Source organism: Myotis myotis, unplaced genomic scaffold (genome assembly GCF_014108235.1).
Source record: "Myotis myotis isolate mMyoMyo1 unplaced genomic scaffold, mMyoMyo1.p scaffold_m19_p_17, whole genome shotgun sequence".
NCBI classification, from domain to species: domain Eukaryota; kingdom Metazoa; phylum Chordata; class Mammalia; order Chiroptera; family Vespertilionidae; genus Myotis; species Myotis myotis.
In genome coordinates this window covers 35,809,311-35,833,881 of record NW_023416321.1, presented here as the reverse complement: position 1 = coordinate 35,833,881, position 24,571 = coordinate 35,809,311, and the positions used below count along the sequence as shown (strand labels likewise).

Genomic DNA, 24,571 nt, shown 5'->3' with positions numbered 1-24,571 from the left:
TGTGGGAGTGGAAGTAACAAGGCCCGTTCTGCCAACCGCACAAGGTAGCAGCCAGCTCAGATCAGATGCTGGGTGTAAGTGCTGTGTGGACCGGCAAGCACTTGGCAAGCACGTGACAATGAATCTTCTTTATGCCAGGCCAGCGAAGTGGCTGTCCCAGCTCCACTTGAATACTCCCAGGGACAGGGAGCTCACTACTTCTTTTAGCAGCTCATTCTGGTTAGAAAGTTCTTCCCTTTGCAAAGTCCACAGGGACTTGCCTCTGACTCCAACACACTGGCCCTGGCCAGGTCCTCGAGGGCCCTGCCAGCTGGGAAAATCCTTGCGGAACCCCACACCAGCTGCTGACGACAGCTAAGACCTGTGTCCTTGCTCCCGCCACTCTGCCCTGGCGCCCTGAACACAGGAGGAGGAAGATGGAAGCAGGAGTATTCTTGGTTTGCACTGGCTCCTCTCCTGCTAACTCTCCCCCCAGCCCCACTTGTCAGACTCCGGGCCAGGAGGAGAGAGGATCCAGGTCAAGGAAGCAGGTGAGGATGCAGCAGACACTGTTGGCTGCTCCAACCACTCACACTTCCTGATGCCCCGTCCTCTGCCAACCCCTGCAGTGCCCCTGCTGGTCCTGCCACATCTGGCTGGCACTGGGGCTCTGGGGTCAGGATCATGTGGATCTTGGACCTCTTCCCTTGTCTGCCCCGACCCTCCTGCCACAGCAGTCGGCAGCCGCTCTGTGCCCGTACCTTGAAGGACTCCAGGAATCCCCCGTGGCCCCCGTTCTCAAACTTGTCCTCTTCCGGGCCGAGTCCCAGCATGGCCTGTGTGTGGGCATGGAGCTCGTCGTGAAGGTTGTCCAAGAGGGCGGCCCTCGTCCGGTCCTGGGAGGAGGGAGGGGGGAGATTGTGGAGCAGGCACTGAGAGCAGAGGGGGCTCCAGCCGCCTGGCTGAGGGCTGCTGTTCTGGCCAAGCGCATCTTGGTGGCGGTGTGAGCTAAGGCCAGGCTGGGCTCCACGCTCACAAATGTCACAACTGGCACTACAGCTCAGTGCCCAGCCCTCTGCTCTCTTCCCGCTCCACCCCGCCAGCTCTACCTGACTCCTGGCCTGGCCCAGCTCTCTACCCCAAGCTCCACATCCAGGTACCACTGTCCACTGCTCCTCTCCATCCAGATGTTCCTCCAGAGCCATCGTACAACCTCCAGGGGGCGCCATGCACCCAGACCTGGACTGGCCCTTTCGGTGACCCAGCCTGCGCAGGCACCTCCAGATCAGCAGTCCCTGGCACAGCTACCACCCAGTGGTCGCCTGTCAGCAAAGAGCCCAGCTGAAGGCCTAAGAGCCACCCCACCAATCCACTTCCCCCCACCCTTAATACAGAAGTCCATCGGTCTTCCCCAAATCATTCCCCCTGTGCCTGGGGTAAGCAAGTTGCCATCGTCTCTCTTGAACTCCTGTCATAGCTTCTAACTGGCCACCCTTCCCGCCCTCCTCCCTTTCTATCTACCCTCCCCACCACTGTCAGGGTAATCATCTAATATGCAAAGCACACATCACTCTCCTGCCTAAGTCCTTTAATAGGGCCCACCCCCTCTAGCTCAAATCCCTTCTTGATATGACCCAACCTACATCTCCAGCTGAGGCCCCACCATCCCATCCCCCACGAGTCCTTCCCTCAGGCCACATCAAACCCTCTGGAACCCCCTCACCAAGTCATGCTCTGATTCTGCCCTGATTCTTCTTTGCTCATGCTGTCCTATGCCTGGAATAACCCTCCCCACTCTTTCCTCCCGGCAAACGGCTCATCAGATTCCCAGATTCAGCAGCTGAAGGGCCACCTCCTCCGAGAAGCCTTCCCTGAATACTCCCTAGACCCCCACAGGCAGAGGCAGTCACTATCCTAAGTCACAGCCCCCTTACTGGCCTCCATCAGGGCTCAGTGCTGGCAAACGGTATCTTTCCTCTAGTAATGGCCCCTCCCACCAGCCTTCGAACTCTGTATGAGCAGAAACTGAGTCGCATTTATGCCCGTGTCCCAGGAAACAGAACGGAGCCTGGCACACAGTGGTGCTCAATAAACGATTGGTGAATGGCTGACTAGACCTGAAATTTGGACTTAGTTTCCACAAGAAGAGTTACTGTATCAACGCAGGACTGACGACTTCGAGGGGCAAAGACGATGCTCTCCCCCACTGCCCACAGGAACAGACCCCGGCAGAGCCTGGCTAACAGGAGGGCAGGAGGAAGACCCCAGAAACCTCGTTCTCACCTCCAGTTTCGCGAACTTGTCCGACTTGCAGCAGGCGTTCTCTGCGTTGGTGAGCTTGGTGAGCAGGAACTCCCTGAACTCGGGGCCCTGGAAGACAAGCAGCTCTGGGACTCTCCCAGCCTCACCATGGGCAGGCAGAACGGTGGGGGGGTGTCTAGGAGCGCCCCTGAAAAGTCCCTTCAGACATTGGATCACATCTAGCCAGGCCAAGCCCAGCTGCTACGATGCCAACATGGAAACCAGCTCCCCGGGTCCTGGGAAACCATCCCTCCACACCCACAGTGGCATTCCCGTGCCTGGAGGCGACTTCTGCCCCAGACTCCTGGTATAAAAACGCTTCTTTCAGCAGAAATTCAAACTCCCTGAACGAGACCCTGTGCTAGGCCAGGCTGGCAGCAGGAGCAGAGGTGGGGGAGACCCCAAGTAAAGCCCCCCAACCCTGCTGAATAAAGGCCCGGCTAACGTCCCCGCCCAGGTTCGGCCCCACTGCAACCCCTGCCACTCCGGCATGGGAACCTGGCGTTTGGCTGTGAGAGAGCAGAAGGGAGAGCGTCTTACCTTCTGGAAAACAGGGGGGTTGGGCAGAGGGGGGCCAAAGGCCGGCACGTCTTCCCGCGCGGTGACTGAGACCTGAAACAGAGCCTCGGTGTGAGCCAGGAGGGAAGATCCATGTGCCGTGCCCGGGCCCCAGGCAGCCCCACTTCCCTCGGCAGATCTCGCCCCCTCCTCCCCTTGCCCCTGGGAGCCATGGCCAGCGTGGCAGAGCTCCTAGGAGTGGGCTGGATGGCATGGCACCATCACATGCTCGTCTGCACCGCTGGAGGCCAGACGTGAGCCTGGCACGAGGAGGGGACAGGGCCTGGGACCCCACCTCTAACGCAGTGCAAGCGCTCAGGACGCATCTCCTGGCCGCACTGGCTGGGGTGCGAAGCCCACGGAGGAGGCACGGTGAGAATTATTAGCCTCTTTCGCTGGTGAGGAAGCAGGTGCCCAGAGACACGGAGTGACCCTCCCAAAGGCACCCAGGGGATGAGCCACCAAGAAGAACAGAGAATCCAGACCCTGCTCTGGGGTTCTAACCACAGCCCTGGCTCCCAACCTGTCCACACTTCAAGTGCTTAAACTAGAAATGCCAATGGCACGGGCTCCCCCCCCCCCCCCCAGGCCTGAATCAGCAGCGCCGAGGCGAGCCAGGAATCTGCAGCTGGGAGCTCCTGGGAGCTCCTGTGCAGCGGGCGGGTGAGCGTCTGGAAGCCCTGACCACCCCCCACAGGGTCAGGCAGTCGGGGTGAGGCCTGAACCAACAGCGCGGGGCCCAGGCTGGGAAGTGGGGGGGGAGGACATCAGGGTGAGCTGCGTGCTGCGTGCTGCAGAGGGGGTACCAGGCTCTGGGTGGGTGCGCACCTCTGGCCAGCCTAGCGAGGCACGAGTTAATGGAGTGAGAGCCCCCAGATGTTCTGTGTGGGGTCCCCCAGGCCTGGGACAGGCCCCACACCTCCATCTCCCCTCGGCACGCAGGTGCCCTGGTTTCACCCGTCCTCAGCCCACGAGGCTGCAGGCCTCTCTGGAGATCTGCCCTCTCCCCCGTCCCAGGCGGGCGGCTCTGACGTGAGCGCGGCCCTGGCCCACCGCCAGCTGCTGGCCTGTGAAGTAGGGCAGATGCTGCGAGTCGGCCAGCCAGGGTGAGCAGGCAGCTCGGAGCCCGGCCAAGGAAAGGCCCGGCCAAGGGTCCGCAGGGGAAGGGAGAGGGGAGGGCTGGTCAGTACCAAGTTCAAAGCTGTCGGCAGGGCCCACACGGCAGCGACCACAGTCAGGGACCGGGGTATGGGCTGCTGACGTGATTTCTGGCCGGTTCCAGCTGCCAAACGCAGTTCCCCACCACCACCCTCCATGCGCCATGGCACAAGTCAAGGATTCCACCCCCAGAGCCAGAACCTGGGGAGGGGGTGGTGGGAAGGCTCCTGACCGGCTGCCGACTGGGCCAAGGCCGGAGGCCAGGCCTAGCCCTTGCTCTTCCCACCTGGACACCCCTCTCAGGCGTGCATCTGCGTGGGCTGTGCTGACTGGGCAAATGGCTTCATGTATGTTCTGAAATCCACCAAGTGTCCAGACAGACAAGTCCACCGCAGCAGCCATGTCAGAAAAGTGGGGACAGGCCCTTCCTGTGACGGCCATTCCTCTCCCGTCCCCATTGTGCTCCCTCTCCTGACCCCTTTCCAGCAGAGCGCGGGCCTCTGTTGTTCCCGCCTCTTGGGGACGGTTGGGTTGCTGCGCTGAAAGCAGAAGCTCCACCTTCCTGTTTTCTAAATTCCGTGCAGGCCGCCCAGCGGGGGCCGAGCAGAGATTCTGCAAGGCTGGGAAGCGGACAGAGGCCGGGGCCTGTGAGGAACAAGGATGCGCCAGGAGGTGGGAACCTCGCAGGCTCGCGCCCACGAGGGGCCTGGAAACCTCAGAGAACCGCCCAGGTCGCCGGAGCCACGGACGGCAGTGAGGGGAAGGGGGCACACGCAGACCCCTCTCCAAGGGATCGGCTTTACCTAAGACCCCTGAGACCTGTGCAAGACTTCAGGGGCCAGGCTCAGGCAGGAGGAGGGAGGGAGGGAGTCCTGATGATGGCTCGGCTGGCATTCCCTTCCAACCTGGCAGGATGGGGACCAAACTTGTGCCTGGAGAATAATCCCATGTGACACTTCACGCGCACCCGGGCTCTGGAGCCAAGTTCCCGCCTGCTCCGACGGCTCAGTGTCGGCGACCACAGGCCGGCCTGGACAAGGCGATGCTGCCGTTTCCCTCCTAAGTGCACCTAATAAAGGGCACCTGAGGTGCCACACAGTTCCCCAAACCACTTCTTATCCGTCTCACACACACACCTGTTTCTCAACTTCCCCCTGCCCCTTCCGACCACATCAGGGCTGGAAGGAACTCTGAGGTTGTCAAGCCCAACTTCCTCATCGCACACAGACAGAATCAGAGGCCCAGAGGGAGCAGGGACTGGCCATGGTCACAGTCAGAGGACCAGAACCCCAGGCTCCGAGACTCTAGGCCTGGGCCCTTTTCTGCACGCCCCCACCCTCCCTCCCCTCCTCTCCTATTGTTTGTCCTCCCCCGAGGGGCTTTCCCAAAGCACTGCTGAGCCCAGGGAAACCTCCCTCTCCTGCTTTTCCAGAGCCCCTAAGCCTGCAAGCGTCAGCTAAGGTCTCCTTCCACCCTGGGCCCCCTGAGGCACCTGACCAGGTCCTCCTCAGTCTGCTCATCACCTGGGGTTCACGGAGGTTTGGGGAGCACCTTGGAAGGCTGGTCTCCCTCCCTGCCCCCTGCCTTCCTGGCCCCATTCACAGATCTTGCCTTCCAACCTCCACGCTCTCCTGACAGGTGGAGCACAAGGTCCCACATCCGGGGCCAGCCGGGCTCTTCCTGTGGGTCCTACCTCCCTGCTTCTCACCACCTCTCTCAGGGAAGCGCTTCTACCTGGACCGCAGGCTGTGGCTGGGAAGACTTGGTAAAGACTTCTAGCATCAAAGCTGGAGGTGGGGTGCCGATGGGGGGACCTCTGACTTTTCTCTGTTTTGTCCTAAGCTCTTGGGAAAGTGGAGAAGCCAATTAGCTGAGCTCCACTTCCTATCAGAAACTTTTAAAATGCCAAACGGCCACAAGAGGGCCCATTCGGCCAGCAGAGGCCCAGCAGACAAGACGAGCCAGCACATGCACGTGCACGGGACTGCCTGGCCGGGTCTGAGAGCCTCCCCGCCTCTCGCCCATCACACACCTTTCTTTGGGGATCCCAAGCAGTAGCTCTTCTCTCTCTTCCCTGAAGGCTGGTTCTGAAGGTCACGTGCACGTGCCCACCCCTGGCACACAGTAGGCACGGAGTGAATAAAATCTGCTTCCACCAACAAATCCAGCAGCTATTCGCCCATTTCGGTCAAAGCAAGTGAGCCTTCAGGGAGATGCCCAAACCACGGCTTCTCTACCTTTTCGGCTGAAACCGCTCAGTGACAGGAGGCCATGGACATGGGCATGGGCATGAAAGAGATCGGCTCTCCTCCTCAGCAGAGAGGTGTGGGGTTTGTTTGGTTGTGTATTTGTTGGTTGGTGTGGGGTTTTTTTGAAGCCTCATACTTGGCTTTAAAGTTGATGTGAATTCTGCACTTAATCTGTCTGGCTTTGTACTGATATAGCAAGTATATCACATCATTTTATTTTCCCTAAAACTTCCAGCAAAATGGATACATCATGCAGACAGCTACGAGGCGCTAGGGCTTTGTAAACCCCCAGAACCAGCACTGGCCTAAGTTATGACACAGGAAACGTTTCCAGGCCTCAGAGCTTCCCATCAGCATGACAGGCTTTTCCCTCTCCCTGTAACAGCGGCTCCTAACCTTGTGGGGAGCAGGCAGTCCGCTGAGAGCCTGAGCTGCGGCCTCTCCCCCTAGGAAACGCAGCGAAAACGCAAAGAAGCACGTACACTCGACGTTCTGCACGCATCTGCAGGGGGTTCAAGGGCTATATGACATCCACTTAGGAACCCTGCTTCCGTCTGTCTCCCTGGGGTCTCATGCCCCCCAACACTGACACAGAGAAACTGATGCCCAAGAGGCGGGGATTATTTCTGGCAGAGAGGCAGAGTGGAGAGTTAGTGATTCAGCCACCAGAGGGCGGTGTGAGGGCCGCTGAGGTGGTGGGCTCACCCGCATCCATGAGGATTTTGAGCTCCTCTGAAAGACTGCTGATTGGTTAGGGCAGTGGTCGGCAAACTTATTAGTCAACAGAGCCAAATATCAACAGTACAACGATTGAAATTTCTTTTGAGAGCCAGACTTTTTAAACTTAAACTATATAGGTAGGTACATCGTTATTAACTTCATTAGGGTACTCCTAAGCTGGCCTTTGCTAAAAACGTCCTCCATCTGATTGAGGTACGTTCGCTGAGGTCGACCCCTTCCAACTCTCCCATCCACACTCGTCTTGTACACTTGTTTCGTCTATCTCCTTTCGTTCATCCTCTCTGTATGTCCAAACCATCTCAGCATACCTTTCTCAATCCTCGACACTACATCTTTCACTCCACAACGTTCCCTAAAATTAACTTAATAAACTTTACTTAAAGTTTTAAGTCAACTTCACACTGTACGTGCGCGCCCGCACGTGGTATTTTGTGGAAGAGCCACACTCAAGGGGCCAAAGAGCCGCATGTGGTTCGCTAGCCGCGGTTTGCCGACCACTAGGTTAGGGGGCTGAGACCCCAGGTACTCATAATCCACCCCCTGGCAGTCTTCAAATTAAGATCAACCATTTATTCCAGAAGAGCTAAACCAGAGGGGCCACCGGGGGCCAGGGTCTCCCAGGCCCCTGCGCCCCACCCTTCTCACCATGAACACCCCTTTTCTTTCTTTTCTTTGTTGCCACCTCTTCCTCTCCCTTTCCTGGCAGTCCTCTCTGTGTTTTCCTCCTCCCCGCTGGTTCTGCCAATGGCGTGACCAGATTCCCAATAGGAGCATCCGGGCTTCTCAACCCTTCGGTTAGATGGTGCTGAGCCTGGAGAGGACCAGATGGATGAGATGACCTCAGAGGATGGGTGCTCCCCACTAAGAGTCGAGCCCCCCAAATCCCAGAAACCTGAGAGCCGTGGAAAATCAGTCACACCACCGCCAGGAGTGGCACCTTGGAGACCAGGTCGAGGAACCACGGGGAACTGGTATTTCGGATTCTCGCTGAATCCGTAAGTGTGGTGAGGCGCCTCGGCCACCGCGCCCTCCCAGAGTCGTTCTCCTCACCTTGTAGGCCGGGGTGTCCGTGCCCGGGCTCTCGGCCTGCACCACGATGTAGGCGTGTAGGAAGTTGGAGGCAATCATATCTGGGACAAACGGTGTGTTTTCCTCTTGGAAGATGATGGCCACAATGTCATTCCCAATGTGTCTCTTTCTCTGGAGCTAAACAAAAAGCACCCCATTGTTATAAGCCAGCTGGGAACATCCTGAAAGCAGAATAGATCTACACAGGAAATGCCTCGTTATGCTATCTTTATACGTAAACCCTGGAACTCGGAGACCTCGCTCTCCAGGGAGCTTTTCATTTTCATCTTTAGAAGCCATCAAAAAGGAAAAAGTGGGGAAGGTGCCCAAGTTGTTAGGTAGAGACTAGCAGGCATCTCACTGAACTCTAGAGTGTGCAGAGCTCACACTCGGGACACGGGGGGAAGAGTTCAACGTGGAGGCCCAGGTTTTGCCCAAGTGATCCAGGAGAAACACAAACACAGGTGAAGCTCCCTGAGAACAGGAGCAAGGCCACCAGCCTGCAAGCGGTGAATCAGCTCCTGCACACAATGCCTGCCACTGTGGGGTGCAGGGGGCAGGGAAGAGGGCAAAGTCAGAGACCTGAGGGTAATCTGAGAAGGCTTCCTGGAAGAGGGGGTAGTAGGGGGGGACAATTGATGGGGGTGTGGGTGAGCAGGGATGAGGCGGCAGATCATTCTACACCAGAGGGGAGCAGAACCATGCTTAGAGACACAGGGGCAACAGGGCTTCGTGGAGGTCATGGGGGAGAGAGAAAGCCAACCCTGACTCAGTACCGCAAACTGGGCCAGGTGCTTTCACAGGTGAGCTCAGTCACCACGCACCTGCTGTGCGGCAGGAGCCATGCTGGGCTATCCACACGCACGATTTCAAATGACAAGGCCCTCCTGTACACCAAGTCCTGGCGAGGTGCTTGCCTGTGCATTTGTTCCTTTATTAAGCACCTACTGCATGCAGGCCCTAAGCTTCACTTTGAGTTTCTTGTTGGAAGATGATGGCCACAATGAACACCCGTTTTATATACTGAGCCCATTTTTATATACTGAGCCCAGTGCTGGGCACTTGTACACAGATTCTCTCCCTTATTCTACACACACCATCTCGTTTCTTGGGAAGAGAAAATTAATATTTATTCAGTCCTTGCCAACAGCCAGTCTCGACATACTTCCCACTTAACACTGGTGAGGCTGAACGCGGGCGGAGAAGGGCCCTCAGCCGCAGGCTGGGTGGCGGGAGGGGCGGTGAGGGGACAGAGACTGGGGCGAAACACAGAGAAAACCTGCTTTGGCTACAAAGGAATCCTGTCCCATTTGTTTCTGGAACATTCAGCAGTTATTTTAGAGCCAAATCACAGTCCCATTTGCCAATTTCCTTTTTTTCCATAGAAGCCGAGTATTGTTTACAGAATTACGTTTGTGCTCCCTCCCCATCCCCTGCTCAGAGACGATGGGTCGGCGTCTGGCGAAAGGCCTACCTTCCCTGCTTATGCTCCTAAGAGACTGAGAAGGCAAAGGGCGGGGTGCAACAGCCAGAGATCAACTGCTGGATTCGGGGCTCAACAAGGAAAAAGCCAGGCCTTCCCTGGGGACACAGCATCAGAAGCAGCAACAGAGAGGGTGCGCAGGGAAACCCTGGGAGCGAGGTCTCCTCCAGGTTCTCTGGTTGAGGGAGGGGCTCAATTCCTGCCCACCGGCAGGTGTGCTGCGAGCCCTGGGAGCCGAGGCTGTGAGACTAGAAAAGCTGGGGGGAGGGAGGTGTCTTGTGCACTAACCAGTGACATCACTGGGGCAGGAAGTGGGGCACAAGCCTCATGGTCTGGGTAGCGAACAGCTGTCAGGGAGGAAGCCTGCCGCACGCCCGACATCGTACTGGGTCCTACATTCAGAACCAGGTGTGATCCCCACAACAACACTCAGACACACATGGCGCTATCCCCATTTTACAGATGAGAACTATGAGGCCACGAGATCAACCGCTCGCCCAGAATCACATACCCCGAAGCACAGAGGTGGCGTCAAGGACATCTGCAGACCCCGTCGGGACTCTTCACCACCCACCACGTGACCAGGGCCCTGGGCTCCGCTCCCAGCTCTGCCCCAAGCAACTGGGACACAGTCTTTTGACCACACCGAGCGGCAGTGCTCCCTGGTCAGAGCGGGGTAACCCTCAGCCCTGCTGTCCTGTCCGCGGTGGTGAGATAGTGCGAGAGAACAGGCTGTGAGGGGAACAGCACCACTGGACAGACTGGCCTCTTGGTGGTGAAAGGGGAGGGGGTGCACTCCCTCCAGTAGGTGGGACCAGAAGACTCTCACCTCATAGACCCCAGGTTCCCAGATCCCTCCCGCCCCCGGTTACCTGCTGGGCGTCTCCCTCGGTAAAGGGCAGCTTTGTGGAGACGTGAAACATGATCTCCCTGTCCCGAAATATCGTGTACACCGACTCCACCCCCGTCTGTCCGTGGGTCACGTCCAGGCCTCCTCGGAAACTGTCAGCACAAAAAACGGGGCAAGTGCCACGGGGGGAGAGAGTGGGGGTTAGTGGGCAACTTGGTGCAACTTTCCCTAAAAACATGGGGCAGGTGAAGAGGCGTGGAGAGTTGGCTGAGAGACGGTGATGCGGGGAGAGCAGGCGGGTCTGCCCTTCTGAGCAGACGAGCCCTGGTGTCCGCCCAGAAACGCACACTGAAAAGACAAAGACAAATTCCAAGCTTTGGCTGCATCCCCTCCATAACGTGAGTCATGTGGGAAGGGAGGTCGTCCACCCACAAATCCCAGATGAGTGCTGTCCTGGGTGCCAGTGGCCCCTAAGGCTGCACACCAGCCTATGCTCCCTGCAAGGCCATGTCCAAGTCCTCGGCCCAAAGCCCAGGAAACCGGCCATCCTGCTGGGTGGTGGTGAGCCCCATAGGAGCCTCCAGAGTCAGCCTGAAGAGGTGACAGGTGCCTGACTTCTGGCCAGCCGGCGTCCGATGTGGGGACAGGACCCCACACGGCAGCACCCAGCCTGGAGGTACCCAAGGAGGCCCCTCTCTTGCTATCTCCCCACAGGCAGGAAAGGAGCTAAGGAACTGGGTGGCTTCTGGCAGCTGCCCCTTCTTCCTTTATGGACACGGGGCTGCTAGCCACGGATCACATTCTTCAGCACGAAGAGGAGGATGCAGGTTCCTTTAAGAAGATGAAATCAAATAGACCCTGGACATCAGTCCCCCCAGGCTCTGCAATACGGTCCAGGAAATGTGCTCGGCCGGCGTGGCAGAAAGCACGCGGGCCGGGGTCAGGCACTCCAGGTTCTAGACCTGCTTCTGCCCCTAAGTCAGCCCAGGGCCTTGGCATCTCCCTTCATCTCTCTGGGCCCATTTCCTTTCTCTGTAAAATAAAGGGGTAGGCCTTGGCCAGCATGGCCTGGTGGTCAGAGCTTTGGCCTGTGCACCGGAGCACCTCGGGATTGATTCCGGGTCAAGGACATGGTCCTGGGTTGCTGGTTTGATCCCCGGCCCCATCGGGGTACATACGGGAGGCAACCAATTGATGTGTCTCTCTCACCCCCCCCTCTCTCTCTCTCTTCCCTCCCTCCCTCCTTCCCTCCCCTTCCACTCTCTCTAAAAGTCAATGGAAAACTATCCTCAGGTGAGGATTAACAGAAATAAATAAGTAAGTAAATTTAGAAAGTAAAGGGATAGGACGACATGACCTCTGGGGTCCTTCCTGGTTTTAACAGACTTTATTGCATCTATTCAAGACACATCCTTTCGCATTTTATGATCTGTGAAATCTGGAAGCACCTTACAAAGATGGCACCTTGGGGTCAATGGAGGTGGTGTGATCTGCCTTAACCCCCAACAACCTGTGGGGTCAGCACTGTCTATCTCGCTTTCACAGGTGAGGAAACTGAGGCTTGCAGAGGTTGTCACGTGTCCAAAGTCATAGAGCTACCAAGCAATGGAGGCGGAACTGTAACCCATGTGAGACTGAGGCCGGACAGTGACTACCTTGAAGGAAAGGAGGATGGAGGGAGAGGGGGGGAAGGGGAAGGAAGAGGAGAGAAGGAAGCAGAGGAAGAACACCTAGGGATTCCAGAACACCTACTGCCTGACAGGCCTGGGAGTTCTCACACGCGTTGGGAGATCCTATTAACGTGGCTGCTGGAGCGGGGGATTCGGGGGCTGCCACTGCCGGCCGTGACGCACGGCACAGTCCCACCAGGTATGAAGGTCCCTCCCAAAGGTGGCCTTTGCCAAGGAAAACCAAAGGCCAGAGTTTTCCAAGCAATAGCTCCCATATGCTTTCTGTCCACTTGGAGAACCACGGACGGTGGCATAGATTCCTGCCAGGGGGAGGGGGCTAGGGGTGTGGGCTACTGTTTTTCTACCAACTCTTAGTTAGCCATTCTTCCTGTGTATGATCTAAAATGGATCATTTCCCCCAAACAGCACAGGGCCCGCTTCCCTGAATGCTGGCAGGTGAGTGATAGGAAGGTGGATTCATTAAGCTCTCGGTCTGAGCCAAATGTAATTAGGAAGGCGCATCTGAGCGGGAGTAGCTTCATCATGCGTCCTAGGCCGGTGTCAACGCCTTTCAGATAACCTGCGTCCTTGATTATCCCCTGGGCTCCTGTCCCCTTGGAGTGTCGATCATTCGCTGAAAAACAACCCCGTGTTTCCTGTGTGTGTGTGGGGGGGGGGGGGGAATTATATATTTTTATTGATTTCAGAGAGCAAGAGAGAGGGAGAGATAGAAACATCAGTGATGAGAGAGAATCATTGATCAGCTGCCTCCTGCATCAAGCCCGCAACCCGGGCATGTACCCCGACCGGGAATCAAACTGTGACCTCCTGGTTCATAGGTCGACGCTCAACCACTGAGCCACACCAGCTGGGCTCTTGTGTATGTTTTTAAGTCTCACATGCCCTCCCTGAAACTCAGCAGTCGCCCCTTGCCCTTCCGCCAGGTCCTCATCCGTGGGGCTGGAGCCATCGCATGGCTGGCACCTACCCTTTGAAGTCCTGTAGGGTGATGGTGTCCCCCAGCAGGTCCAAGAACTCCCTGAAAGCTGGGCTCTCCTCGTTGTTCCCAAACAGCTCCTCCTCCAGGGTCTGGAAGACAAACAGGCCAGGGGCAAGAGTTAGAAAGAGACTTCTTGGTGCCAAAGGAAGGAACGTGGTTGTGCAGTTACCGGTCCCTTTTTCTCTTTCTCCCTGTCCCCCACCACAATCGCCATCCAGTGGCTCTGTCCTTGCCTGGAGGAAGGACTGGGGCTCGCTCACAGACCTGGATGTGGGGGGCTGGTTAATGAGGACTTTCTCTTCAAACGCAAGCTGCTGGTCAGTACAAAAGCAAAGCTAAAAAGCCCTGGCTGGTAGGGCTCAGTTAATTGAGCGTCCTCCCATACACCAAAAAACACAAAGCTGAAGCAAAGAGCTCTTAGGGTGCCAAAAACCAATCCGTAAGTGAAAACTGATAGCTGGACTTCTGACCAAGGACTCCTACCTAGAATATACAAAGAACTCTTAAAACTCAATCGTAACCAAAACCACAAGAAGATACTACTTTACGCGCACTGATGGCTAGGATCAAAAAGAAAGGCAAGTGTTGGGGAGGGTGTAGAAAGATCAGAATCCACATACGCTGCTGGGGGAATATAAATGGCGCTGTCACTTTGGAAAGTCTGGCAGTTCCTCAAAAGGCTCAACAGAGCATTACCATAAGACCCACAATTCCACTCCTAAGAATATATCGAAGAGACATAAAAACACAAGTCCACACAAAAACTTGGAACGTTAATAGCAGCATTCTTCATAAAAGCCCCCAAATGGGAACAGCTGAAAGGTCCATCAGCTGACAAATGAATAAACATGTGGTACGTCCATACAATGGAATATCCTTCAGCCATAAAAAGGCGTAAAGTGCTGACTCATGCTACAACATGGATGAATCTCGAAAACATTATGCTAAGTGACAGACGCCAGACACAAAAGGCCGCATGTTATGATTCCATTTACATGAAATGTCCAGACCAGGAAACCCATAGAGACAGAAAGTCGATTGGTCGTTACCAGGGGGTAAGAGAGTGGTGATGGAGAGTGACTGCTAATGAATGTAGACTTTCTTTGGGGTTGACGGGAATGTTCTGGAGTTAGATAGTGGTGATAGTTGCATAATTCTGTGAATATTCAACTGAACTATACACTTTATTTAGATATAATCCACATACCACTGTGAACTATATGGTATCTGAGTTATACTTCAATAAAGGTTTAAAGTTTTTTTTTAAATTTTAACTCAACAGTAAAAAATAACCCAGTTAGAATATAATCAACAGTCAGCCATCTTAATCTTTCTCTTGGAATCTTTCTGTACTGTTCAGAGATACAGAAGATTGTGGTTGTAAATAGCATCCTCTTCTTACTTCTGCTTTCTATTTTAAGGATTAGGATCTACTGTGATTAACTTTCCTTTTGAAGTTTCTATTACTATGCTAATAAAAAAAAGAAAATAGTCAAAAGACATGACAATCATTTCACCTAAGAGGATATACAGATGGCAAATAAGCATATGAAAAGATGTTCAACATTATCAGCCATTAGAGAAATGCAAATTAAAATAATAATAAGATATAAATATAATGAGATATCACTGCACATCTACCAGAACAGACAAAATAAAAAATACTAACAACACCCAGTGCTGCCAAGGATGTGGAGATAACAGACCAATCAAATATTGCTGGTAGGAATGCAAAAAGGAACAACTGCTCTCAAAAATAGTTTGGCAGTTTCTTACAGAACTAAGCATATAGGTACCTTATAACCCAGCAATTGTACCACTGGGCATTTATCCCACAAATTTAAAAACTTATGCTCATAAAAACCTGTCTACAAATATTCAAAGCAGCTTTATTCAGAATACCCAAAACCTGGAAACAACCCAGCTTTTGGTCAATGGGTGAATGGTTAAACAGACTGTGGTACACCCACACCATGGAATACTACTCAGCCATAAAAAAGAATAAACTCTTGACATGCTGCAACACTTGGATGAATTTCACCAAGTGGAAAAAAGCCAATCCCAAAACTTTATATACTGTATGATGCGATTCAGAAAACATTTTTGAAAGGACAAAGTTTTAGAAATTGGAGAACAGATTAGTAGTTGCCAAGAGTTAGAGACTGGAGGGGGAAGGGAGCATAAGAGGCAGGAGGGAGATTGGCATGGTTACAAAAAGGAAACACAAGATGTCCTAAAAGCAAAAAGTGCACTGGAATTCTGTATCTTGACTGTCTAACCTAAACATGTGATAAAATTATATAGAATGAAATACACACACACACACACACACACACACACACACCAGATGAGTACATATAAAACTGGGGAAGTCAGAATAAGACCCATGGATTGCACGGTTGTGATATTGCACTATCTTATCTAATAATAGATGGAAATTGACCATACCTTCGCTACGCCTCCCATTGGCTAATCAGCATGATATGCAAATTAACCACCAACAAAGATGGTGGTTAATTTGCATACGTAGGCTCCAAGCAGTGGAGCGAAGCCTGACGGCCCGGGGCCGGTAGAGCAGCGAGGCCTCACAGCTCTGGGGCCAGTGGAGAAGCGAAGCCTGATGTTTCCAGGGCCGGCTCCAGCCAGAACTCAGCCAGAGCAAAGGCCTGGGCCCCGGGTGCCAGAGGCAAACCAGTGCCAGCAGCCAGGGGAAAGGAAGGCCTATTGCACGAATCTCTTCGTGCAACAGGCCTCTAGTCTACATATATATAAAAGACTAAGCGACCAGCCAACCGGCTGGTAGCTATGACCCACACTGACCACCAGGGGGCAGACGCTCAACACAGGAGCAGAAACCACAGGCATGGAAACATTGAACAGACTGATGAATCTCAGAGAGAAATCGGGAGGGAGAAAAGGGGAGGGTGGGAAGAGATTAACCAAAGATCTTATATGCATACTAGAGGCCCAGTGCACCAGTGGGGTCCCTTGGCCTTGCCTCCACCCTCTTGCAATCCAGAAGCCCTCGGGGGATGTCAGAGAGCCCCACAGGCCAGGCCAAGGGATGCCACCAGTGCACAAATCTGTGCACCAGGTCCCTATTAGTTTTATAAGACACTAGAGGCCTGATAAACGAAAATCATGCAAGAGTAGGCCCTCGCACCCCCAGCTGCCTTGAGGCCCCACCCCACACCCACTGGTTGTTCTGAAGGTCATCCGAAAGGTCGTTCAGGAAGGTCATTCTGCCATCCAGTCTAATTAGCATATTAGCTCTTTATTATATAGGATTACCGGTGGGGGAAACTGGGTGAAGGGTACACAGGTCTTTCTATAAATTTCTTACAACTACATGTAAATCTACAAATATCTAAAAATTAGAAGTTTAATAACGTTTTTAAATAGAAGGCAAAGCTAAAAAGAGTAGTAGGCTCTACAATTGTGACAGGCTTGAAACACTGAGTGGCCCACCGATCATCAGGCTCTCCCACAGTGGCAGGACCTGCAAACAGCTGAGGGCTCCACAAGCATCCACAGGTGGCCACGAGCAGCCTCAGGTGACGCAGACACTCCAGTCTGCACCACCGCTTGAAGAAGAAGTCTCCAGCAGGTGTTCTTTAACGCCTCCTTAACGAGTACATTAGCCAAAAAAGAGCTGAGCCCAGGTTCCAACCCTTCAATGGGTAACAGAATCCAGTCAGGCTTCAGTAACTTTTAATTTTTACAGTATTTCTGTTTAGAACCACCTTCATTTCATGTACAACAATACTGATTTTCCAATTAGAGTATCAATATAAAAATTTCCTTTAAAAATAAATGCATTTCAGCCCAACCGGCATGGCTCAGTGGTAGAGCGTCAACCTATGAACCAGGAGGTCCCAGTTCGATCCCTGGGTAGGGCATATACTGGGATTGTGGGCTCAATCCCCAGTAGGGGGCATACAGAAAGCAGTCAATCAATGATTCGCTCTCTTCATTGATGTTTCTATCTCTCTCTCCCTCTCCCTTCCTCTCTGAAATCAATAAAAACATATTAAAAATAATAACAAATGCATTTCAGTTGAAAAAACTTTTAAAGAAAATATTACGCAATTGATAGTAGAGGTGTGATAAAAACTGTAACGGTGCCATACAGTGGGACAAACGATACTGAGTATGGCTTGTGAATGTCTGAAGTTTGGGGCACACCACTCTCTAGTAGAGGCCTGCAAACTAGCCCTGTGGGCCAAGTCTGGCCTGCTGCCTGTTTTTATAAATAAAATTTTATTGGAACACAATCAGGCCAACTCATTTACATATTGCCTTTGGCTGCCTTTGCACTACAGAGGCAGAGCTGAGTGGCCACAACAGAGACAGTAGGCTCATCAAGTCTAAAATATTTACCATCTAGCCCTGCACAGAAAACTTTCTCAGCGTGCCAGGAAGGCATCCCAGCTCTAGCCCAGCATCCCATCGGCCCCAGGTTATGCGGCCAAAGTGTGGGAGAACACCTAGCTCCAGACAACAACATCTCCTTCCGGGAAAACATTTCAGCCAGAGCTCTCTCCAGATTTATACCCAGCCTGGTATGCGCATTATCTTTATTTTGGACTGGCCTTGAGCTTGACCATGCACTCAGGGAGGGGGTCTTCGTCATCACTTGTATCCCCCACAATGCTTAGCACAGTGCCTGACAAACAGAAGAGTTAGATGGGGCTTATTTATACCCTGCGACCAGCATAGGGCTTTCATGCAACAAATGTTCACATTAAATGTCCCCAGGCCGTAGGTTTGCAGAACAACAATCTGCCAAGTTTAAAAAAAAAAAAAAAAAAGACATCTCCCTGCGCGCCCCCCCCTTGCCTCCACAGCATCAGGTACAAAAACAACAGACTCCTGCTTGGAGGTGGATGGTTAGTGTTCAGTAATTATAACTTCGCTGGAACATTGGACTGTAATCACTTTATGAGATCTGCTTTGGTAAATTTCACAAGCAAAGAGCTTTAATTAGGTGGGTTACATGAGCAGAACTGTACAAAATAAAAATGCAATATGTGAAAACAGAGCGGCTACCAGAATAATCTCCCTTCAATTACATGATTTATCTGTGTTGGTTTTTCAGCTCCTAAACTCTTCACTTAATTAGAGTGTTTTTAAGCGAACACATGTTTCTTGTGGTCTAATATCTTCAGACAAGGAAGTCGGCTATTATGTAGCCAGACACACACGGGGGGGGGGGGGGGGGGAACTCCACGGATAAAAATGAAAGGTACTGTTGAGCTACCGTTAGCAGGGCCAAAACTTGTATTCACTCGTTAATTCACATCACAAAACATTATGAGTGTAATTATACAAAGTCCCATGCTAGGATCCTGGATGATACCAAGAAAAAATGAGTGTGGAACCTTCTTTCATAAAACCTTGGTGAGGCATCATTAGCCTGTTCAAGCAGGCTACTTCTCAGGAGGTTAATAAAGATGCGACAGAGTTATAAGGAGTTCTTTCACATGGTGGGGCTCTTAGAGCCTTTAAAACGTTTCTGGACAACCAAACCCCCTCCGTGTCATTTGTTCACAGAGTACTTCACCAGACGGTCTCATGGAACACATTTTGAGAAACACTACTGGGAACTACAAAGCTAAAAGAGGCAGAGGGGGCGGGGGGAGCAGTGGGTATACAGGTAAATTTTTTAACAACCAGTTCTCCAAACTGGGAAACAGAAGCCCTGGTGTTTGCCAATTACCATGGTGCAAATACTCCCACCTTGGCTGAATTCCAGCTACAAACATGACGTCGCTGAACACAGATTTGGGCACAAATGCACACAACTGGCTCCCGCACTACTGACGTCTGGGGAGAGAAAGCTCTCGCCAGCTGGGGGGACGGTGGGCAAAGAGAGCAGCTGGGGCTAATCCATCTCCTCTACCCAGTCTGATTTTTCTTGTTGTGACCAGCAGAGGAGCTAAGGCAGCTGGGGAGATTTAGAATTTACTGCATGGAAAACTACATTGCCACTTAAAGGCTCTGCAGGCCTCTGTGTGAGGAGTCCCCCACTCCTCACACACCTCCAGTCTAACTCACACTTAAAATCGTTGTATTCAAAATATTCAAGAACATGGTACAGGGCTCTTGTACTCGGGGGAAGAAATAAAGAGTCCCCAGTGAGAACCCGAAGGATACGGTGACCAGTATGGATTCGTGGTGCTTACCTGCTTGGCTTTTTGATAAATGACCCCAAATTTGAATGTGTTCTTGACATCATGCTCATCATAGGACACAATCATGTGGGAGGCCTGGAAAATGTGGGAAGAAAAATCAGATTGTTTACTAATTTGGAGGGAAATGGAGGGGGAAGCACCCATTTCAGTGGAGAGTGTGCCCCCTGACATGAGACACCCACACGTAGAAGGGGAGAGAGGGTATAGTCAGAAGTAGGCGGTCAGGATGCAACTCCAAAGCTCTTAGCTATGTCTCAACACCTGAGCGTTCCCCAGTCGTGGCCAAACCTCTGGATCACTGATTCCGTTCCCATCCAGATGTGCCAGCCAAGGCCTGGGCACACAGGGGGTCCAGCCGGACTCAGGGAACTGATGTTACCCCAGTGTGTTACCTGTGGTGTGAAAAGTGAAGCCAGGCCCCCAAAACTGGTAAGCGAGGGTGACCCCAGCTCTCCTTCCACCTGTAATCAGCAGGTGATTTTGACAAGGCACTGCTCCTGCCGGACTTTAATCCCCTTTATCTGTAAGTGAGAGTCTACGAAGCCCCCTGTTAGGTGTGACACACCCAATACAATCCGCAAAGGGCAAAGAAACCTGACCACTGGTTTTATCTAATTTTCCATTGCGCTTCCAAGAGTAGGTATCTGAGGGTCAGAAACGCTAAACTCCAATTGGGAATCTGCTGCTTTTACCTTTACAGATCCGAGTGAGCCACTTAACTCCTCTGGGCCTCGGTTTCCTCATCCGTGAAATGGGGTGTGTGGTTGTGAAGATTCAATGAGACCAAGCACTTAAAGTGCTGAGCACAGAGCAGCTGTCATCATCATCATCATCATCATCCTCCTCCTCCTCATCATCATCATCAATGTCATTCCCCAGAAAGATCAGAGTGGACCCAGCTCAGTGGGGGAGGGAAGATTTAGACGCTACTGGGATATCCTTTGCAATAAAAAGGAGGGATCCAACCTCATGTTACGGGAGAAACAAACCAGGCGCGACTTGTCTGGCCGCAATATGAGGCCCGTGTTAGGTTGCCACACATGACGTGTCTCTGGGAGGCCCGCAGCTGCCTGGGAAATGGACACTTGTCAGCTCCCCCTGGAAGAGCACCGCTGGCCGACCCGCAGGGAGCCACCCACTCGCTGCTGGGATGACTCAGAGGAGCAGAGCAGCTGCCCTGCCAGGGAAGAGGCACCCGGCCATGGAGACCTTCCAAGGAACATTCTAAACTCTGTGAATTTTAAACACACACACACACACACACACACACACACACACCAGCCAGAGTAACATCCCAGCCGGACTAAGCAGTCCTTCAAATGTGGAAAACATGAAAGCCCAGCTGCTCCTGCATTGCTACCAGAGCAGGAGGCTTCCCGAGTGACAGAGAGAACTATGCACATGGGCGTCATCAGGCTCTCTCCGTGGATATGATCTGACAACAAAAACTGCCCAACTGGTCGTTAAGTGGGGCCTTTATGGTGGGGCTGTAATGTTTGGTTAAACCTCACTAATCCAGCTTTAATTATAAAAAGAAGGGCATTTGGAGTGATAGAAAGTGTTCAGTGGAGCGCAGCCTATTACCGCTAAGTGCCTACGGATGCTCAGAGTGCTGGGAAGAGGTGCCTGAGAGAAGGGCTCTGGCGCCTTCTCTGTGCAGAGAGGCCCTGTCATGAGCTCAGCCATCAGCAGAGTGTCCTATCCAGTCGTGAACATTTAAGGTGTCTGTTCCAGGGGGTTCTGGAGGTCCAGCCAGGATAGTGCCTCCCTTCCCCGCCAAACATTTCAGCTCGCACTTCCTGGCTGTCGGAACTGGGACTCAGGCATGGACCGGACCCGCCCCAGCAAGCCCAGGGGCCACAGCGCTGACCCAGCCTCTCTCCAGACCCCGCCGGCTCACGAAGCAGCAGTGGGTGCACGGGGCCTCTTCCTGCGGCCGATCTAATGCAATTTGCTGTCTGTGGTGATGTAAGTCCTGTCCCACCATAATGGTTCTTCAGTGGGTTGTTGGTTTGTTGTGTTATTATTGCTCCCCCCTCCGCCCCCATGCCCACATCAGAACCAGGGTGAAGACCAGGACAGTCCTAAGGAAACTAATAACTAGAACCAGCCGGTTTATGATGTAGGGCCGAGCAGGGGCTTGTAAGGCCTCAGAGCTGCGGTAACACTGTCAATGAGGAGCTGCAGTCTGGCCTCTTCCTTTTTAGTGGGGTTCTGCCTTCTGCCCCCCTCACTCTCCTGTGATGGCTGACCAGGTCTGCACCAGCCTCCAGCTAGAGGTGCAACATCCCCCAGCGCTGATCAGGGCTGCAGGAGCAGGGAAGCTGGAAGGTGGAGAAGCTGCCACCGTGCTAGCCCTCTGCCACCTGCACACAGCTGAGGACGTCTCAAGCCGGAGACCCAGGCGTGGCCAGTTTGTGAAGGATGAGCAGGGAGAGGGGAGACATGGAGGTTTATCACAGAGACCCCACAAACCCCCACCAAGATGCAGAGGATTCCCACAGATCCGAGCCCAGCCATGGAGCCCTGGGGGAGGGGAGGGGGGACGTCTCACCTTGGGGTACAGGACAGGGCTGAATTTCAGTCCCACTGCGTCATCGCAGAACGCCTGAGTAGGGAAAGAGAACACACAGTTCAGGAACCACATCTGGAGAGCATCTGGGCTCCCCTGCCCACTGGGGAAAGCGCACGGGAGGCCAGGGCCTGCGGTGTCGGGAGGCCTGGCGTTGGATCCGGACGCTGCTGCTCACTATCCAGTGGCCAGGGAAGTCAACTAACTTCCTGGGTTCCTGATGAAGTGAGGACACCGAAGGCACTGGGCACAATTCCCCCCAGCATTCCTGCTCCCTAAGCGCGGATCCAGCTGACCATCCTTCTCTTCCCACTGGCTGATTCGGCTCCCAAGTTCCCAGGATCCCAGAACAGACACAACCCCCCAACCTCCCCCTTCCCCCCCAACCCCTCCCTCCCCGCCCGCCAGCTGGTGGCTCCTGCCTGAGGGCTCCTCCATTTGCATCAACAGCCCAGCCATCCCTAAGCCCAACTCTCCTCTGCTGTGGAGGCTCCCTGGCCACCCCTCCCTCCTCTTCCTCCTCTGAAGTCCTACTCTCCATACCCAGCCCTCCCTTTCCACGTCTCCTGTCTCCTGAACTAGCTGTGAACTCGGGGCAGAGGCCCCGGATTATACTGAGGATGAGATAGGGAGGGTGACGGGAAGACAGAGGTGTCTGCCAACAGCCCCCCCTCCCCCCGCCCACCCCCCCACCCCCGCTTGCCGACCCCATCCATGCAGTCAAGGGCCAAAGAGTACAGTGGCCTTCCCCGCCCCAAAGGACAAGCCTGCACTCCCACCCAGAGGCCAGCCCTGGGCTAGAAGAGGAAACCACCTTCTCTCGGGGCTTGGCTTTTACCTTGGCAATCTGAGGGATGCTGGGCAGCTTGCTCAGGCCCGCCAAGGGGATCCGTTCATGCACCGTCTTCACTTTGGACCTGCAAAGGAGACGTGCCCCAAGCAGAGGAGTCAATGGGGAAGGTGGCTGAGATCACGCCAGACCTCAGGGCAGGGACACTTGCTTCACGTCTCCCCAGGTCAGATCTGCCTCATTCCACCCAACCCACTCGATGGGCACCACACTCAAGTGGTGGGAAAATGAAATGCTATGTAGGTACCTCACGGGGGAGGGGGGGGGGGGGGAGAGACACTTAAAGGACCTGCCTGGTAAAGCTGTCCAAAACCAAACTATGGGAAAAGCCAAATCGTCACCTTCAAGTTCCCCATGATTTTTTTGGTCTCTTTGTGGGTTTTTTGTGTTCTCCCAGAGCCCTGGGCACAGCTTCTATATATATTTAGGTTCTCACATGCAACTAAACCTTTAAAAAAAGAAACTAATATTTGAAAACCTGGATTTACTCAAAATATAAATGGGATGAAAGTTGCTTTATAAAGGGATTTACCATAAGACTCTAAATTTATCCTGTTCCCAATTCATTTAGCACATTATGAGTGTGTTGAATTCTACTGAATGCTTTTCTGCATCTGCTGAGATAATTATAGGGCTTTTAATCTGTAAAACCTAGTGGATTACATTTCTGTTGAGCCATCTTTTCATTCCAAGGGTAAAATTCCACTTGCGCACGTATTATTTTTTCATATCAAGCTAAATTTAATTTGCTAATGTTTTATTTAGAGTTTCACATCTATGTTCAATAGCAACACTGGCCTATTTTATTTTTCTTGTGCTTCCCTTGTCAGGTTTTGATATCAGGGTGTTATTCCAGCCTCATAAAGTTGATGGAGAGCTTCTCATCGTGTGAAAGAGTTTGTATACCACAGGGATTTCCTGATTCTTAAAGGTTTGCTAGAAATCATCTGTGAAATCTCTGGGCCTCTTTTTTTTGTGGGAGGATCCCTGCGCTACCAATTCCATTATTTAATGGTGAATATTTAGGTTTTCCATTCCTTATTGGATCAATTTTGGTGATTTATATTTTTCTGTAAAATTATCATCAAATGCATTGGTATAAAGTTGTTTGGGGTTCTCTTAGCCCTTCGTCTCTATCTGCAGTTGAGTCCCTTCCTTCATGGCCGTCATACCATCTGTGTATTTTCTGTTTTCCTTCCTCAGCCCTCCCGAGGGGGTTATCTATTCATCTTTTCAGGCAGATAGCTTTCGGTTTTGTTGACTGTCTCTATTTCTTTGTTATCTTTGCTTTCTACTTTGCTAGCTTGTTCTTTTCTCTATTTCCTTCCTTCTGTTTTCTTTGGGGTTTTTTTTTCTATTCTTTTTCTAACTTCTTGACCCACACACTTACACATTTAATCTTTCTTTGTTTTCATGAATGCATTTAATACTATACATTTTTCTCTACTTTTTTTTTTTTTTTTGCATCCCACACATTGACAAGTAGTATTTTCATTGTCATTTAGGTCTAAATATTTTGTCAGTTCTTTTGTGATTTCCCCTTTAGCCCATGAGTTATTTAAAAGGATTTTTCCATAACTCTCCAAATGTATGACTTTTTTTCCTTCAGTATTCTAATTGTTGACTTCTAAATTTTTTATATTCATGGAACACAATCTGTATGATATTATTTGAAATGTATTGACTTAATTCATGGGCTTTTTTCACGTTTTGTATGGATTTGAAAAGAATGTACATTTTTCTTTTGTTGAGTTCAGGGAAGTATGTTACGAGATCAAATTTGTTCATTGTATTGTTCAAATCTTCTATATCCTCACAATTTTTTGTCTGCTTGTCCATCGGTATATGAGAGATGTTACTGAAATCTCCCATCATAACCGAGGATTTGTCTACTTCTT

At 52.3% G+C, this 24,571-nt stretch overlaps 1 protein-coding gene and 1 long non-coding RNA gene across 4 annotated transcripts in view; one reads left to right on the top strand and one right to left on the bottom strand.

Annotated features, from left to right (window-relative positions):
• RAP1GAP2 (RAP1 GTPase activating protein 2) overlaps positions 1 to 24,571 on the bottom strand; it is a 210,876-nt gene that overhangs the window by 18,388 nt on the left and 167,917 nt on the right. For all 3 annotated transcript variants that reach the window (XM_036341089.1, XM_036341088.1, XM_036341090.1), the window contains 9 exons: positions 22,662 to 22,740; positions 21,806 to 21,859; positions 19,243 to 19,326; positions 13,046 to 13,146; positions 10,410 to 10,539; positions 8,037 to 8,192; positions 2,821 to 2,892; positions 2,263 to 2,349; positions 741 to 875 (listed from right to left, as the gene is read on the bottom strand). In XM_036341089.1, the coding sequence (XP_036196982.1) occupies positions 741 to 875; positions 2,263 to 2,349; positions 2,821 to 2,892; positions 8,037 to 8,192; positions 10,410 to 10,539; positions 13,046 to 13,146; positions 19,243 to 19,326; positions 21,806 to 21,859; positions 22,662 to 22,740 (898 nt within the window). The remainder of the gene's footprint in view (positions 1 to 740; positions 876 to 2,262; positions 2,350 to 2,820; positions 2,893 to 8,036; positions 8,193 to 10,409; positions 10,540 to 13,045; positions 13,147 to 19,242; positions 19,327 to 21,805; positions 21,860 to 22,661; positions 22,741 to 24,571) is intronic.
• LOC118671939 lies at positions 871 to 5,213 on the top strand. The gene is made up of 3 exons (XR_004972933.1): positions 871 to 1,415; positions 2,033 to 2,320; positions 4,581 to 5,213. It is a non-coding gene; the product is annotated as an uncharacterized LOC118671939 (long non-coding RNA).